The 18,559-nt window shown below is 29.0% G+C and overlaps 1 protein-coding gene across 6 annotated transcripts in view; it reads left to right on the top strand.

Annotated features, from left to right (window-relative positions):
• Positions 1-17,103, top strand: part of nSMase (neutral sphingomyelinase) — a 71,220-nt gene extending 54,117 nt beyond the window's left edge. For all 6 annotated transcript variants that reach the window (XM_075378469.1, XM_075378464.1, XM_075378467.1 and 3 more), the window contains one exon: positions 16,997-17,103. In XM_075378469.1, coding sequence (XP_075234584.1) covers positions 16,997-17,070 — 74 coding nt within the window. In that variant the 3' untranslated portion in view covers positions 17,071-17,103. The remainder of the gene's footprint in view (positions 1-16,996) is intronic.
• The last annotated feature ends 1,456 nt before the right edge of the window (positions 17,104-18,559 follow it).

The following is an 18,559-nucleotide window of genomic DNA, read 5'->3' as shown; positions in this document are numbered from 1 at the left end:
GATGTCTACTAAGCCTACCAGGTTGGTCTAGTGGTTAACTCGTCATCGCAAATCAGCTGATTTCGAAGTCGAGAGTTCTAAGGTTCAAATCCTCATAAAGGCAGTTACTTTTATTTAGACCTGAATACTAGATCGTGGATACCGGTGTTCTTTGGTGGTTGGGTTTCAATTAACCACACATCTCAGGAACGGTCGATCTGAGACTGTAAAAGACTACACTTCATTTACATTCATACATATCATCCTCTGAATTAATACCTTAAAGTGGTTCCAGAGGCTAAACAGAAAATAAAAAGCTGATATCTATTGTGTATATGATGATTATTGCTATGGAAACTGGTTTCTTTGTAACATCTGACCAGAGATTAATCTATAAATAGCCTACATGTGTGCATAAAATTGTGTCTAGTACCTTATCACAGTTTATTTTAAGAAAATAATAACTTATATTTTTAAAGTTAAAAGTTTTACTTTAAACTTTAAGTTAAAGCTCTTTTATTATTGCATTAGATAAAATATATTTAAAAAAGTAATTTTTACAAATAATTTTTGACTTTTACAATAACCATTTGTAATATGCTTTTTGTTTATAAAATATGACAAAAACTTAATTTCTACGTAAATTAATTACTTTTGTATTAATATTCGTAATTACCAACTTTGTTGATTATTAATATAATATTATGAAATAAAAATGACTAACAAGGTCTGTGATTGTTATATTATTATAGCTTATGCAAATGTTGAACAATTAATAGTGTATTATTGACATCATCATGGCTGCATTAATTACTTTTAAATGGTTCTTGAGTATAAAAACTACTATCTATGTTTATTTAATTAATAATTTTTTTTTTATTTCATGATAAGTTTAAGTACAGATTAAATATATGTTTAGAATACATAGCATTATTATACATTACTATTATTTTACTGTATACAAGACATTCTCACAAACTAAGTACTGTTAAGCTGTTAAAAAAATAATGAAAATTTATTATTTTTAAACAATTTTAATTATTACAAGGAAATCCCTGCCTTAAAATATTTTTAATCACAGCACTGATTGACAAATAACCACTTTAAAATGTATCAACAACTGAGAGGCACTTGGTGCTAAGTCTGGCCATTAGGGAAGGTGAGAATTGTTTTTGTATTTGCATGTCTATTGTGGTGATCACAAATACAGAAAATAAATTTGAATTTTTAGAAATAAATTATAAAATTCATTTTTGCTTCAATGGCTGAAACAGGTTCAGCTCATTGGCCATATTGCAGTCGATTACATATGGCTAAACAGTATTTTTACATAATAAACTAACTGCATTACCCATTGGCACATGCAAACAGTCTTTTTCATTACCTGATTGAATTAAAATTGAATGCTGGATTTTTATTATACAAAAAGTAAAATTAGTGAAAAAGAATTTGATTTAAAAGATGCAATGTAGCTTTTCGTCAATATATAATAATAGTTTTATTATTATCATTATTATAGTTTTAAAATCATAATAAAAATATTTGGAAAGAAAGGAGAAAAACTGGTTTGATTTTGGAACAGTCCCTGTGAGAGACTAGAAATCTCAAACTTCATTTAAGAAAGTGAATATACCCTTATAAATCATTCAAATAAACCAGATTCATTAAAATTTCAAGGCTAGACAAACTGTGAAATATTTCTAGTACTATGATGAGATGGTCCTTACATCACATCAAATGTTATGGAAGAGGAAAAAGTGACTACCATTACTGCAGCAGAGTGATTTTCATAATTGGTTGGTAGAAAAGTCAACAAAACAGTTGATCAGTTATTACAGCTGATGTATAATGTGAATAAAATCTGTTATAAGGCTGTCAAGATGGAAAACAAAGTTGTTTTGATGACAGATAATGAAGTATTAAGACAGACATTCAATCTGTTGAAGAGGATGCTAATTTTGATGGCCTGGAAGACAAGTGGTAAATTTTGCGGTGTCAAAAGAGAAATTTAAAAGAAGGCTTTGAAAAATATAGACATAGACATGGACCAACATGAATACCAGGGAGAATGTGCCTGGTGCCGTGAACATCTTGTTGAAAAGTAAATAAATTTTACTGCATGAAAAGGTTTGCTACTTGTCATAGAGCAATAACAAAATAAAAAAACTGCTACTCCTAATTCTGAATGTACCATAGAGTAATTGCTGGATGGTACTGTATTTTAAATAATTTTGAAATCTTTTATCTACTACATAGAGAAAAAAGTAGCGTGAACGTATATATATTTTGCTAATCCCTAGTATATAGTACAGTAGTACGACTTAAAACGCATATGAGTCTTAAAATTTAATTTGTAAAAAAATTACCTTTGTAATCTATCAGATATTCTGAATATATATATTAATATTGTACACACTTTACATAAAAAAAATAATAAAATGTAAGTACAAATTAGTTTAATAATATAAATTAATTAAAAATTTATATTTTTAATTTTTATGTATTAAAAACTAAAAATGTACAATATCTTAATAAGAAAAATTATGTACAACACATTCAATTATAATATATAATAATATAAAAATAATAAAATTTAGAAATAATAAAAATTTATAGTATAAATAACAAATATGAAAGGCATTTATAATAGACCTCGTATAACAAAACTGGTGCTTAGCTGCACATTATAGCAGAGCTGTTTTTTAACAAATTGCATTAAACAATATCAGTAATAAAATTTTTATATTTTAGTGATCAGAATGAGTATATTTCATGATAAAAAATACTGCTCAATAAAAATTAGGCAATTAAAAAAAGAGTGGCAATAGTACTAATTAAAAATTAGTAGTACCTAATTTATGATTAAAAAAAAATTCCAAATTTGGAATTTCCAAAAATTCCCAAGTAGTGTGACACTCAAAGCGATTTTTACAGTAAGGCCGTACAACCGCCTCTGAATGCCTAAACCAACTATTTCCAACTTGTCTGACTAATAACAAAGATATAATAAAAGTAAATTAGATAAATAGCATCAAGCAGGCATCTAGGAATAGACCGGGTTGGTCTAGTGGTGAATGCGTCTTCCCAAATCAGCTGATTTGGAATTCGAGAGTTCCAGCGTTCAAGTCCTAGTAAAGCCAGTTATTTTTACATGGATTTGAATACTAGATCGTGGATACCGGTGTTCTTTGGTGGTTGGATTTCAATTAACCACACATCTAAGGAATGGTCGAACTGAGAATGTGCAAGACTACATTCATTTACACTCATACATATATCATCTTCCTCATTCATCCTCTGAAGAATTATCTAAATGTAGTTACCGGAGGTTAAACAGGAAAAAGAAAGGCATCTAGGAATGTTCAATTTGATGATGCCAATGGTGTAATGCCATTAGAAATATATATTGTGTAGAATAGCTCAAACTATTTGGTTACTGATGAAAGTAAAATAATGCTAAATATTTTATTTTCTCAAAACTTATGTAATATTATTTTCCAAAACATTAAAAGATGACATATAATCTAAGTATTTTACTTTTTGTGAATTTACATTCCATTGTTGTTGATTTATATTAAGTTACTTATGTAACGTTTTATGTTAGTTATTGTGTTACAGTTTTAAAATAGCTAATATCTAATTGTTAAATTTTATACAGTTTAAAATAATTTTTTTTTTTTTAGCTAGTTTTTATTACTGCAGTGATATTTTATCCTATTTAGGTATTTATTATTGAGTTAGTTATAAGACTTATGAATTGATTTCTCTTAATCTGAATGGAGATTATTTAAAAACATAAAACTTGGACTTATTTAAAAACCATAATTACAAACTATAATAGTAATCGTGAAGTTAGCATTTGTTATTTACCTCTATGTTCTGTCGTGAATAGTATCTTACTAATTGTGTCAATTATGTTCAGGTTTTTTTTATACTAAGTAATATTTTGTTCTGGAACACAGGAGTAGGTTTTGCTGTTCAGTCATATAAGTAATTTTGATAAAAATTTATGTGCAGTATGATCTTGAAATAAACTTAGTTAATATTGCCATGATTAAATTGAAAGAAATAATTTCTTGAAATATTGTTTTAAATTTTAATGTGCAAAGTTTGTATTGTTTTCTTATAATATGTAAATTTTTTAAATTCATTAGTCACTGCTAACAAAAAACAAGGTTTTCATAACAGTGAATATCAGCAAAAAAATGTTTTTATTCATATTTTTAGCTTATTGTAAAAAATAATTTTTCTATAGTTAATTTTTAATGTATTTTTTCACTAAAGAATTAAACAATTTGTTAAGCTTTAGTAGCTTCAGAAAAGTTTGTAAGGTTATACTCTGTAGATGATTTTGGTAAACAGGAATATTTTAATATTACAATTGTAGTTTTTCCATTAAAATTTTTTGTGTACTATTTATATTCTCTAACCTTTTTTAGACTTCTAAGAAATAACAAATTAACTATAACAATTAAGTAGTGTGTGCTAAATTTCAAAATTACTGTAAATAAATTTTGGCAATGTTTACAATGTGTTATATATGCCTAATACAAACAGTGCTGTTATTTTAAAATACATATTTTTAACTCTTATGATCTTGTTTGTCAGACTGTTTTCAGAGAACAATTAGTTACAAAGATGTGATCAAGTATACTTCTAAATGATGTCATGTAAAACCCTGCATCCCTGTGTTCAATTTTAGACCAATTACTTTTTAATTCCATACAAATAATCACGAGATCATTTTTAGATCAAGATGGGAATCTTAATTAAATTCTGATTTTATCTTGTATGTTGATGACACCATTGCTATTAAAGAACAAACAAATCTTGTACTAAAAATTTATTACAAACATTTAATAAATGGTTTTCATTAAATCATTTGATTCATAACTTCACAACAAAAATCTGTTGTGCATTTCTGAACTAGATGAAACAATGAAATTTACTTTATCTTTGATACTGAAAGACAGTTGGCACCTACTCAAATTTAAAAGTTTCTAAATGTGATTGACAAAAATATGGTATTGTATTGTAATATGGTACGGTATTGGTGTTTGGGAACAGGTAATATTGGATCACTTATCAGCATTAAGAAAAAAAAAATACTCAGCAACTATGTAATGTTCAATACAGATCATTTGTAAATAATCCCTTTTCAAAAACCAATCTTTTTTATAGTAATCTTTTCTAATAAATCATTAAATCATAAATATTGAAATCACCTCTTTTCCATCGCCTTGGTCTTTAAAAAACATCCTTAATGTATCAGTCTCGAAGCTCCAAAACAAGCTTCCGCCACATTATTGCAGTTTAAGTGAACAATTGTTTTTGTAAAAGATAGAGGACTTACTGATTCAGAAAATATTAATAGTATTAATGAATTTTTATGTGGTAATATTAAGTAATTTCATATATATGGTTGCTTTGGTAAGGAAAGTGGTGATGTGCTAAATAATATTTAGTAAAGTATATTAATTTAGAATACAAAATATAATGATAATTCTGCTATGACCTTTAAAGTTATTCGTAAATATATTGACAGAAAATTATAGCACTATATAAAGTAACCATGAATATATGAGTAAACAAGATAAAGTGAAAGACAAAACCATAATAATTTGTTTATAAGTTAATAGTCAATGAGATATGTATGTTAATTTTAAATTGCTTTTTATGTGTTACTCTTTTTATTTTTTTTAATCACCATCGGTTTCTGTAAGAACACAATAAATAATTTCATTTATTGGTATCTCTTTTTTTATGTTCCCAGTACTTTTTTATATTGCATAATTGTCCTCCTTGCCTTTGCTGGTCTCATTCTGTTTTTATTCTTTTATTCTGGAATCCTTCATATGTTTTGAGTTTATGTCTAAATGTGTCTGCCTGTGATTTCACGTGTTTCTGTCTTTCCATTTTTTAGATCTTCTTTGACTTGATTGAACCACTTAGTAGTTTTCTCTCTATTGTTACCTTGCGTGAAGATTTCCTTGGTTACCTGTTTTCATCCATTCTTGTCTAGTATCTGTAGAAGGCAAGTCAGCATTTCCTAATCATATCTAATAGTTTATTTACCCTCCAATAAAACTCATTATTTTTTTATATAGTTTTCAAATATCTTCTTCCGTAGATTGTAGTATTTTCCTTTCTATGTTTTCAGGTTTGTTTATTTCTCACCCAGGTCTAAGGTTATTTATTTGATTATGTATAATACTTCTCTATTATGTAATGCCTCAGTTTTGCCATTCTTGAAATTCATTTCTTGTTATATATATTCTTAGTCATTCCATAATCATTTATGGGTTTTGTGACCCTGGTTTTATTAACTTTGACTATCCCATTGGGCTGTATTAAATTCTCTAAGGTACTTCAAGCTATTAGCTATTGATTTTACTATACCTTATGCTAAAGTGTTTGGAGAGCTCTGGTTTTTCTAAGATATTTATAGGCCCATTTTTTTAACTATTTCCTTCAGTGTGTTAATCTGTTTTAAAATCTTCTGCTAGGATTACAAAATTGTCTGCAAATTTGTCAAGCAATCTATTGAGAGGCCTTTTCTTTTGGATCCTAATCTTGCTTTTCAATTTTATTTTCTTCGCACCAATTCCTTATTCACCATTCATAATTACTTTTTCCAATACTTCATTAAAATAAAATGGACAATAATCTGCTCCTTGTCTTCTGTTCAGATTTTGAATGTGCGTTATTTATATATTGTGTAATTTTTTTTTTTATTGAAATAATGTATTTTTGACAACTTATTAACAAAATTATCTTTTTTGTTAATATAAATCGAATTGCAGCTCAAACTTGACAAATTGTATTGTTATTTATTTTAGTTCTCATTATAAATCAGTCAAATATGCTTAAACATTCTAGCAATAGTTGATCTAGGTAAATATGCTACTTCTTTTTATTAGTCTAAAAATTAAATTGGCAATGGATAAACAAAAACAAAGAAATCCTGCTAATTTAACCACTAAGAATCAAAGTAATTAATGGAATTGCTCTTCACCACGGCTAAATATTTTTGCTATTTTTTAACTACATAAAGTTGTTTAAAGCAATAGTTATTTATTTAATTGAGATCAATTAATTATATTTTTATAAATTTTTATGTTAACCAAAATAGAGTAGTTGTTTTGTTTTATTTATTTTGTGATAATTTTACTGCTTTTTGTTTTAGTTATTGTATATAATAACATTTATTTTTTATATATAAAATTGTAAAGCATGCTAATACTTAACCAAAGGTTTTTGTTGCATAAAATGTATAATGTGATTAAAGTTATGTGTTATTTGTTGAAAAACTATAAGGTAGTACAAAATTTTTCTTAAAAGAATAAGAGAGATTGTACGTTTTATATTTTTTTAACTTCTACCCAAGAACTTGTGATAGTAACATTTTTAAAACTTAAGGTTTAAGTTTAATAAACTTAATATTAAATTTAAGGTTGTAACTCTACTTATTTATTTAATTTTTAGATAAGTTATTAAATAAATACAGTATAGTAGATTGTTTAGTTTTTCTGTAAATTTAAAAACCAGATAATTACTATTGTATTATATATAAAGTATGGTATGGTGCATCAGCCATTCTGATATCAGCCAAAAATTCAGATTTTTGGACATGTTAAAAACACCAAAGTCATTGGGTATTGTTTGAACTAAAAATTTAGTATCGGTTTTGCCAAATATTATTATAGTTTAGGGACCAGGAAAATACCCTTGAAGCATTTCATTCACAAATCTTATTATTTGTTACCATAAAATTAGCATATATTGTTTAGCATATATATATTGATTCATTCTCTAATAATAGTTAAAACTTTCTCAATCAAGTCAGAAATGTCTATATATATATGTAGAAAGAGAGGCTTTTCTGTGAAGATATAGAAAATGTTTTCTCTTAAGAGCCTTTTACTTCACAATGACTAATTTTTCAGTTTCTAAAAAATGATTACAATTTGACAAAGGATAATACCCCAGAGTAATCCCACTTTATCAGAATCTTCTGGAATAGTCCATATCCAGTGATAAAAATGCTGCTGTGTTCATGGATAACTCTCTAACCAGATGTTGAATTTTACTGTGCAATTTAGAACCCAATTATGAACATGGGCATGGTCAACTGAACACTACAGGCAGCTTTGATTGTCCTTTACTAAAGGCTTAATTTATTAACTACAGGTAATTCCATGATGGCTGATAAATTGTATTTTGTAATATTTAGCAGTTATTATTTTGATTGTTATCACAAAAATAAAATCTAAAATTTATAACTTAATTTTTTTTATAATACGTATTACTATAGTGTATGTAATATCTTAAGGTGGGTCAGTAGCACGCTGTGGCATCCCCTCCACTGCTCTTAACAACATTCAGCTGTTTCTTCTTGTACCAGCAACTATAGTAGTGTATTCCAAAAATCACATCCATTAATTTGCAGTGACTTGCACTATATCCAATTATGACATTACTATTACAGTAACAAAATATGGTCTGGTAATTTGTTATTATAAGTAAAATTATTTATGCCTAATGTTTTGTTCAAGATGTTTATGAAGTAATTTATTTATTTCTTGAAAGTATATGGTTTTTTCAAGTATGTTAAATTAAGGTTTTGTTGCTATAAATAGACAGAAATAATGACATAATACAAAAGTATATGAAATAAGTTGATTATGTATTATAGGCTAAAATGTTATTATTTTCTTTGAAGTAGCATAGTTATTTATGAAATTATTTCTAAATAGCATGTATGCACCAACTAATACTCTTTTGAGCTTTGTAGGCCTACAAAACTACAAAATAAAAACATTAAATTGTACAAAAAATACATAAATAAATAAAGTGTTAAAGAAACATGAGTAATGATAATATAATAGTAATCATTAAATTTATTACAAAAGAAGATTATGAATACTACAGAGATATTAAGTTCATATTATAATAAACATTACTTAAAACATAATTAACATTAATTTCTACTATATGCTATAAATATAAAACATAAAATGATTTCATACAAAATAATTTATGTAGTAGCTCAAATAAATAGATTAATACTGCAGAATAAATAAATAACAGATGAAATATATAATAATTAAACGACAAATTTAAATAAATAAATAATAGCAAAACTAAATGAGTATGGTAGAATGAGCAATAATAAAAAAATAAAAATAGTAATAAATACAAGCAATATCATTTGAAGGTTTTACTTTTGTAGCAAACAGTAACAAGTGTTCTCCATGCAGGGTTATATGAGTGGTGAAGAGGAGGAAAGTAGAGACAGCTTGTAGGAAGAACCAGTCTTTAGATTTTACATAAATTATAGTAGTTGTACATATGATGAAGTATCTGTAAATTAACATAATTGTAGAAGAAATAAAATAATCATAAGAAATTGCATGTATATGAATAAAATATAGATAAGTTAAACTTAACATATTAATTTCCAAGAATCGATTTTCACAGCATCTGGCATCTTCAGTTGGTATTGAATTCTATAATTACATTATAGTATAATTCTTTTAAAAAATCTATTTTAATTTTATTTTAGACTGTCATTTGTTTTGAAATTTTGAAGTATTATGAATTCATATGCAAATTTTATTGTCCATTACTGGGATTCAAAATTCAAGAAAACAGAAAATATATACATTTACATATATATATATATATATATATATATATATATATATATATAAGTAAAGTAAAAGTCCTTTGTGATTCTTTACAATTAATGCAGCAGCTCTTCTTTTATTGCAAATATTTCTAGAAGTCATCAGATATGGCGACTAAGTTGTTCTATTGACCAAGCTGTTCTGTTGCATTTATTTTGTAATTTTGACTCTTATATCAGGATCCTTTTGGACACTTCTTCAATTTAAATGACCAGAAAGTATAAGGAACCTGAAAAATTCATTGCCTTGCCAAAAAGATCCTGAATTAGATATGAAGAATGGGTGGGGTGTCATGATACAACTGTCACTTGCATGGCTCCATCATATACTCTGTCTCTTACCCCAAACTACATCATAAAAATTACAGAGAATCTCTTGACATTATCAAGAATTATTGTTATTCTGTTTATTAATAGTTTTATGTTCTGGTGGACATTCATGATATATTGCTACATATAAAAAAAACTTAATTTGTGTCATGTTTTTAGCTAAACTCATTGCAATAACATTGTGCACATTTTATCATTTCATATAAAGTGATAATTTGATGAACAAATGTTGCATAAACAAACACACTGATTGCCTGAATGTAATTGACTTGTTCTATGAGATTATGAAAACTTGTTTATTCATTTTAGAGTCTCCTCACACCTTCCTGAATTTTGCCATTCTAATCCAAATATTTCACAGTAAAAGAATAAGGTTAGATACTAATTGAACAAACCTTGTGTACACACTATATATATATATATATAATTACATTTGCATATTAAATAAACTACCTAGTACAAAATATGAAGGTAGGATATGTCTTACCTTAATTTTTCTTGATAATACTTTAATGGGATCTTGCATCCTCAGCTATGATTGAAAAATCTTTCTAAAAAAATCCAATATGTCTTATCTCAATACTGTATTTTGTACTAGATGATTTATTAAATGTAATTTGAATTTGATATACGTAATGTATAATTACTACTAGCCACCAGGTTAGTGTAGTGGTGAACTTGTCATCGCAGATCAGCAGATTTATAAGTCGAGAGTTCTAGGGTTCAATTCCTAGTAAAGGCAGTTAATTTTATACAGATTTGAATACTAATTGTGGATATTTGTATATATTTGTATTTGATGGTTGGGTTTCAATTAAACATACGTCTCAGGAATAGTCGACCTGAGACTGTACAAGATTACACTTCATTTACGTTCATACATATCACCCTCATTCATCCTCTGAAGTTTTATCTTACAGTGGTTCTGGAGGCTAAACAGAAAAAGTAGAGTATATCATTAATACTACTCTTTTAGTAATAAAATTCAATATTTCCACAATAACCTTTTTGCAAAATGTTTAAATTTACTTTGATTCTGTTTTTTATGTTTCTAACAAATCAGACAGTATTTGAGGGAGTCGATCCTACAAAAATTGCAACAGCAGCATTCACATAAGAACACAATTTTCATTATTTTAGTATTTTTATTTTTAAATTTTTAGTATGCAGTAACAAAATTATTTATATCATGACTGAGTATGCTCCATCCCATGAAAGTACTTTCATGAAAAATTAAGATAAGATATGTCTTATCTCAATATTCTGTACTAGTTGGTTTAATTTAAATATAATTTAACAGTACAGAGGAATAATATGAATCTTAAAAAGATTAAATTTGGTAATATATATATATAATGTTTCATTTTAATCCACCCCCCCCCCCACAGGGATTTTCTTGTAAACTACACAATACAAAAAAATGTCCTAAACAAGTTACTTAGATTGGAGGGGACACTCATGGTGACCTTGGTTTACACCTTGACTATTATTTCAAGGTTAACATTTTTCACATGTAATTTGTACAGCTTTGTTGAGTTCATGGATTATAAGTTAATGACATCCAGTATTTGAATAACACAGTTTGGTGAATTTTGAAGACAGTACCAGATAGTAATCCTCTTCTCACAACCTAGAAACCAGGGACTGTAAATATGTGTGAAAAGAATTCAGTACTTGTATAATAATATATCTCTAATGGTTAGCCATAACCTTCAAAAAAGTTTCAAGGTCAAACGTATGACCACTAATTCCAATGTAAAATTTTCTGCTCTTTTCATTGGTGTTGTCAGAAATAGGCCATTCCATTTGAATAAATGTGAGGTCTCCCCTCTCCAGTCCGACTAAATTTTGTTTACGTCATTTTTTTTATATTGTGTGCAGTTTGCAAGAAAATCATCTGAGGGAATTAAAATGAAACATTCATATAATTATATTCAAGTGATATCAAATAAATCTGTACTTGTTTGATCCAAAATTCCATAAATTGTGTATTATCTTGTATAAAGTTTCTTGTTTATTAATGTCATATCAGTTTCAGTAGGTATAATTTTCCTCATTGATTAACAACGTAGTATGAAACTATTATAGTAAAGATATACAAAACTTATATTTAATTTCTATTTCTTGATAACAAACAGCAGTAATCCTTGAGTTGCATAATGATGTTTCTACATTACATTACATAAGAACTTTTTTTTATTTATGATTTATATATATAAAGTAAGGAAGTAGTATTAACCATTTGCTTGTTCATTATGGTAAATAAATAAATGAGCTGCTATTAAAATAAAAAGTAGCTCATAAAATGTCAATAAAAACATAATTCTAAAACTAGATGCATATTGTGATTGTTAAACAATTATCATAGTAGACAAAGAAATAAGAAAATTAAATACAAATGATTATAAAAAAATGATTTCTATTTCTTAATGATTTTATGCATTACATATGATTCATAAGTTTTATATACGAGGGTTATTTTTTTCAAGGTCTGATCAGTCACGAAATTAAAACCAAGGTGAAAATAAAAAGTTTTTTATTAGTAACATGTACTTACATAGTTACACTATTTCTCTACATAGTCGCCACTCTGATTTAGACATTTGTCGTAGCATGGTACCAACTTTCCAATACCCTCATCATAGAACGGAGCCGCCTGTGTTTACAGCCATGTTTCTACGCTGGAATAGCTCGATGTCTATGCCAAAATGTTGTCCTAGCCAGCGTTGAAAATCGGATGGAGCCTAGTCCAGGCTGTATGGTGGGTGATAAAACACTTCCCAACGAAAACGCTGCAGGAGCTTCTTTGTTACAGCTGCAGTGTGCGGCCGAGCATTGTCATGGAGAAAGACAATGCATGATGACAACATTCCTCTCCGCTTATTCTGAACTGCCCTTCATAGACGTTGAAGAGTCACGCAGTATGAGGCTGCAGTGATGGTCGTGCCACGTTCCATGAATTCCACCAAGAGAACTCCATTCCGGTCCCAGAACACAGTAGCCATACACTTTCTGTTGGAGAAGGTTCGCTTGAACTTCTTCGGTTTACTGGGAGAATGAGAATGCATCCACTGTTCTTTTGTTTCTTCAGTTTTGAAATGGACCCATGTCTTGTCCCCTGTGACAATTTTGTTCAAAAAATCTTCTCCTTCATTGTGGTAGCGCTAGAGAAATGTTAGGGAGGCGTCCATTCTCATTGTTTTGTGATGGTCGGACAGCATTTGGGAATCCATCTCACACAAAGTTTGTGGTACTGAAGTCTCACTCACAATGGTGTAGAGAGCTGACCTTGAAATTTCAGGAAATGAATCACTCAATGTGAACCAACGATTTTCTCGAATTGCCTCATCCACTCGCTCATCAGTTGACACTCGCTTCCTTCCCTGACCGCCTGCATCATGAACATCTGTATGTTCTGCTTTAAAGTTCCTGTACCATTGTTGCACTTTGCTGTCACTCATTAAAGTTCCACCGTACACATTACTTATTCGTCGATGAATTTCAGCTGCATTACACTCCTCAGCCTGAAGAAATCGAATTACCACACGCACTTCACATTTGGCGGGAGATGCTATTGTTGTACACATGTTTATGTGCTAGCTGCGTGTTCAGAACTAAACAAAGTGACGCGGCGTGATTGAAGGTCATACTAGAGACACTACGCAACACATATGCACAAAGGTTTATCCGATTTTTGCACGGGTTTTTATTTCATAACCGATCGTACCTTGGAAAAAAACCCTCATATTTACATTTTTTTAATGATTAATTCATCACTAAGTTTGAAGTCTGAATATAAGAACGTTAGATGCGAGACAAATGATTAACCTAACTTTGGATTCAACCCAGAACTTTCCAGACGAAAGACAGATGCTACCACTCTACCATGGAGGTCATAGTATAATTTCTTTTATGTAGGTACGTATATAGGCCATTTGAACCGAAATTGGTTCATTGCTTCACTCTTGAGCCTCCTCCACTCCTGTCAGTCTTACTAATATCTGCATCCAAAATCTCTTTCAGCTCCATTTCCCCACCTAAGTAAGTTTAGGAATTCCCAAAAGACATGTAAAATGGGGTTTTTTCTCTTCATAAAATTCCCCAATGATGTCTCTTCTACATTCATAATACATGTCCAAGCCATTATATCCTGTTCTTTATTATCCTCACTTGTTCCTGCAATTCCCCTCAGATATTTTCCTTAGGACTTTATTTTTAAAGAATATCAGTTTCCTCTCAATCTTCTTGCCCAGAGCCAACAGAACCATCAGTACTGCCCCTCCCTTTGCTATCTCCATATACAACAGATTAACCCACCCTCCAACCTTCCGTGCCTCCACCAACTCCTTATCATCACCACATCATCCACAAACACCAGAATTCTCACTGTTGCTTCAGTACACTCTCTTCTACCCATTGCTGTAACCTTCTATTGCCTTTTCCAGTGCCAGATTAAAGAGAAAGATAGTCTCCTTGTTTGACTCCAGTTTCCACCTCAAAACAGCCTATTTCCTTCCCAACCACCCTCACTTTACACACTGAATTCTCAATGTACAAACTGACAAGTCTTACTATCTTATCTGGTATTACTGCTTCCTCCATAATCTCTAAAAGCTTTCCCCTATCTACACTCTAGTGTACTTTCATGAAATCCACAGACACATAGCAGGCCTTTTTATTATATCCTTATTTCTTCTCAATCATCTGTTATTATATTGGATCAGATATTCACTACATCTTCATATTCTCATCATAGATGATTGTGCAGAAACCCACCTGATGTCCTAAGTTTTCCTCAATGTAAGGGAGTAGTTTCATCCATATTCTCTCTCTTCTTCCAAAGGGTAATTGAGGAGCTCTTGGAAGTAATGTAGCTGGTGTAGCCAAATGGATTAAGGCGACAGTCAGCCATGTGCAGCTCTTGGAAGTAATTTCTCCATAAGTTGAGTTCCTCCTCCTCCTCATCAGTCACCAGTTTGCCCTTCTTGTTCACCATCATCCCTAAGTGGTGATAATATATCACCACCTTCCCTAAAATGTTATAGCTTTATAAAAGTAACAAAAGCTGTTCTTGTTCCTATCCTCTTCTGCCTTGACCAGCTGTTCATTTATAAATGTACACTTTTCGCTTTCGAGTGTTTCTCTTTACAGACCCTTTCATCATTTTGAACTTTACTTGCCGATAGCATCTGTTTGAATTTCTTTTTTTTTTGTTAACAGCTTTCCCACATTTCTCATTGAACCACACCTTGTTCTGTTTCTGAGTCCCATTTACTTTTAATGGCACTCAGCAGCTTCTAAGCCATCTTTTAAACTTTTCCGAAGTCTCTCCACATCCATCTGTTGTTGATTATTCAATGTTTGTAAGTTGTTTAGGTGTAGTTCGTAATTCCTCTTACTCTCCTCTCTTCTCAGTAATTTAATATCTATTTACCACTTTTTCATCCCATTTCTTTTTATCCATAACCTCACCCATCCTCTACAGAGGTAGGATTATGTAGAGATAAAATCTCAACTTGAGTATTTCTTGGCATTTATTATTCATTAAGAAGCATATCTAATTGACATAAGTGTGTCGAGTCTTGTCTTTCATCCAAAAGGTTTTGATTTCAAATCCCAATAAAGATTGGCATTTATCACATTACAAAATTAGTTCTTATTATAAAAAAAAAATCCAAATAAGTAGTAGTAATTGGGCATATGTCTATAATTACCCAAGTGTGAAATAAATGAAATTTAAAACTATAAATGTGGATCTAATTTTAGATATTTAATTTTTGAGTATATAAATATATTAAGGTAGTAAAATTTAATTGAAAAGCATTTAATCTTATTTTATACAATAAAATATATATACAAAAATTAATTATTTTACTTTAACATAATTTTCATAAAAATTATATATTAAGAATTTTCTGTATTTTGTAAATTATTGCAATAATTTTAAATAGCTAATAAAATATTTAAGAATTATTATTATTAATATTTATTTTTATGTAATTAATAAGCCTTGTGATATTTATTAAAAATATTTGTAGATAGAAGATAGATTTCGAATTATCTTGTATGCCAACAAATTAATAAAGTAATTTAAAGCAAAAATAAAAAACTTATCTATGTTTATAAATAAGTGTTAATGTGGTGTTTTAATGTTTGAGTAGTTAATGTGAAATCTGATATAGTAGTTTTTTAAAACTGAAAAAATGATATCGTATAATAAAACTCCTTTAATCCATCATCTTCAGGATCCTGATAATGGATTAACAAAAACATACTGTACTATTGTCATTTATGTTGAAGTTTTTTTTCTTTTTTAAACACATACAACCAAAATATATTATTAAAAGATAACATCAGCTCTCTTCTCTTGTTATACACATACAAAGTTCATGAGGATTACTTATTTTAAGGTTGTGACCGTTAAAGCAGGAATATTTTGCTTATTTGTAACTTGACTTAAAAGGATCACATTTCAAAGGAGTTAATTTATTCTACTGCTTTTCCTATCATACAAAACATTTCTGGAATTCTTATTTCAGAACGGAGTTAGTTTCAATTTACATTTGTCTTAATACAAAAAACTTATTGGCTCCCAAAGAGGTACCCTTAAATTGGTATTTTCATTTCATTGTGAAAATAATGAATGAATAATCACAGGGGCTCATCTCAAGTTTGGTAACCTTAAGGAATTACATGTTTAGTTAATTTCTGGATCTGGTATTTTATGAAAAACAAAATTATGAAGATGATAGAAACTATGTTGATATTAATGTTTAATAACTATTCTTTGACCTTCTAATCATAATTATAGATATTCCTGTTTTTAATTATAATTTTACAGTAAGTATTGTAGTATCATTTGAATAAAAAGAACTATTATTATCTCTAGTAAAGAATTATAAAATTTATTTTTGTACTTTACAAATAAATTATTTTATAATATTTATAAATCAGTAACAGTATAATAATCCAAGATTTATTTATGTTTTTTTTTGACAGTAAGTACAAATACAAGACAAAGAAGTTCTATTACAATACTGGATGAAGAAATTAAACGTGAAAAAATTGTATGATTACTTTCCAAAAATAAAGAAAATCTGACTGAATTTAATAATGATTAATTTGATATTTAAAGTAACTGTTGATAACTATTGAAAATATTATGGTAAGATTCAGAATTTTCTCATTATTTTTTTATTAAGCTGGTATTTTAAAAATGAGAATATTGATGGTAGGTAAAATAAATTTATTTATTTACCTACCATCAATTTGTTAAATTCTGTCATAAAATTTCCACTAACATAAAAGGAAATTTTCATTATTACATGCCCATTCTTCCTGTGTTTTTTATGTAGCAGTAGGAGGTAATATGAGGGATGGCTGAACTGTATTCTATCATAACTTGCAAATGAAATGGATATGGTATAAAATTTTATTATTTCCTACAAAAATTTATATTTATTTTTCCATATCTGCTACAAATCTTTCCTAGCAGTAAAGTAATTTTCTTGTTCCATCAATGAAAAATGCTGGTAACTGTCCTTACTTGATCCACAACCTTATTGCATCCTTCAGGTCATCTGTGTTGAAATGAATACTCTTAATATCACCCTTTAATTATGGAAGGAACTGAAAATCACTGGTGAAGATGTTCAAAATTAAACTTCACAAGAGGCTCAGCAGTTGGATATGATGACTGTGGCTGAGCTTTATTGTGTTGCAGTATTATCAACTCCTGTATATTGTTGAACATGATACACACATCTCCTAACATCTTTTTAAGTTCCACGCAGAATTTACAGTCAATTCAGCTTCCTGTTAGTTGATCACACACATTGTTTGAAATCTCTTCTTTTTTTTTCTTAGGTTGGTTGTGTTTTGAATTTTTTTACTGACAAAATATAGTGCCAGTATTCCATGCTCTGCTATTTTTCTTCTGATCATAATGATGCACCAAAGTATTTTTTCTGTCACAATATTGAAAAGAAAGTCATATGTTTTAAAGGTTTTCTAAATGTTTTAGAGGTTTTTCACAATATTCCTCTTGTTTTTGTTAGTTCTTTTCTTTGAGATTGCAAGGCACCCACTATGAACAGATTTTACATCAGCCCAGCTGTGCAATAATCTTTCCTACTTGTTTTTTTGATATGTCTATCTGGGTTTCGATGTATTATTGTGTGCTGCCACAGTCATTTTGTATTAATTCATTTACCTCCTTTTGGTGCTTCTCACAGTCACAAAAACTGGTCGACCACTCTGAGACTGATCCTCAATATTTGCTTTACCAGCTTCTCATGCATGACATTTTGTTGCCCACTTTCAAAACTTTGATCAACACTTTCATCACCCTGAATAATGTTTTGATCCCAAGTGCTCACATGTTATGCTGTTAAAAATTCAGTTACTGCTGCACGTTGTTTTAGATAAAAGAGTGCCCAACCTGTAGCTCATGAGCCATGGCAACTTTTGATGTGGCTCATTTTATCAACTCGGACATGAAATTTTTAAAAATTATTTGTACTCTAAAATACAATTTCGCAGTTAATGGCCACGGTTGCTCAG

The sequence above is a fragment of the Lycorma delicatula genome, chromosome 11 (assembly GCF_047948215.1).
Source record: "Lycorma delicatula isolate Av1 chromosome 11, ASM4794821v1, whole genome shotgun sequence".
Classification (NCBI taxonomy): Eukaryota; Metazoa; Arthropoda; class Insecta; order Hemiptera; family Fulgoridae; genus Lycorma; species Lycorma delicatula.
The sequence above is the reverse complement of the archived record's forward strand: the minus strand, read 5'-3'. Positions and strand labels throughout refer to the sequence as shown.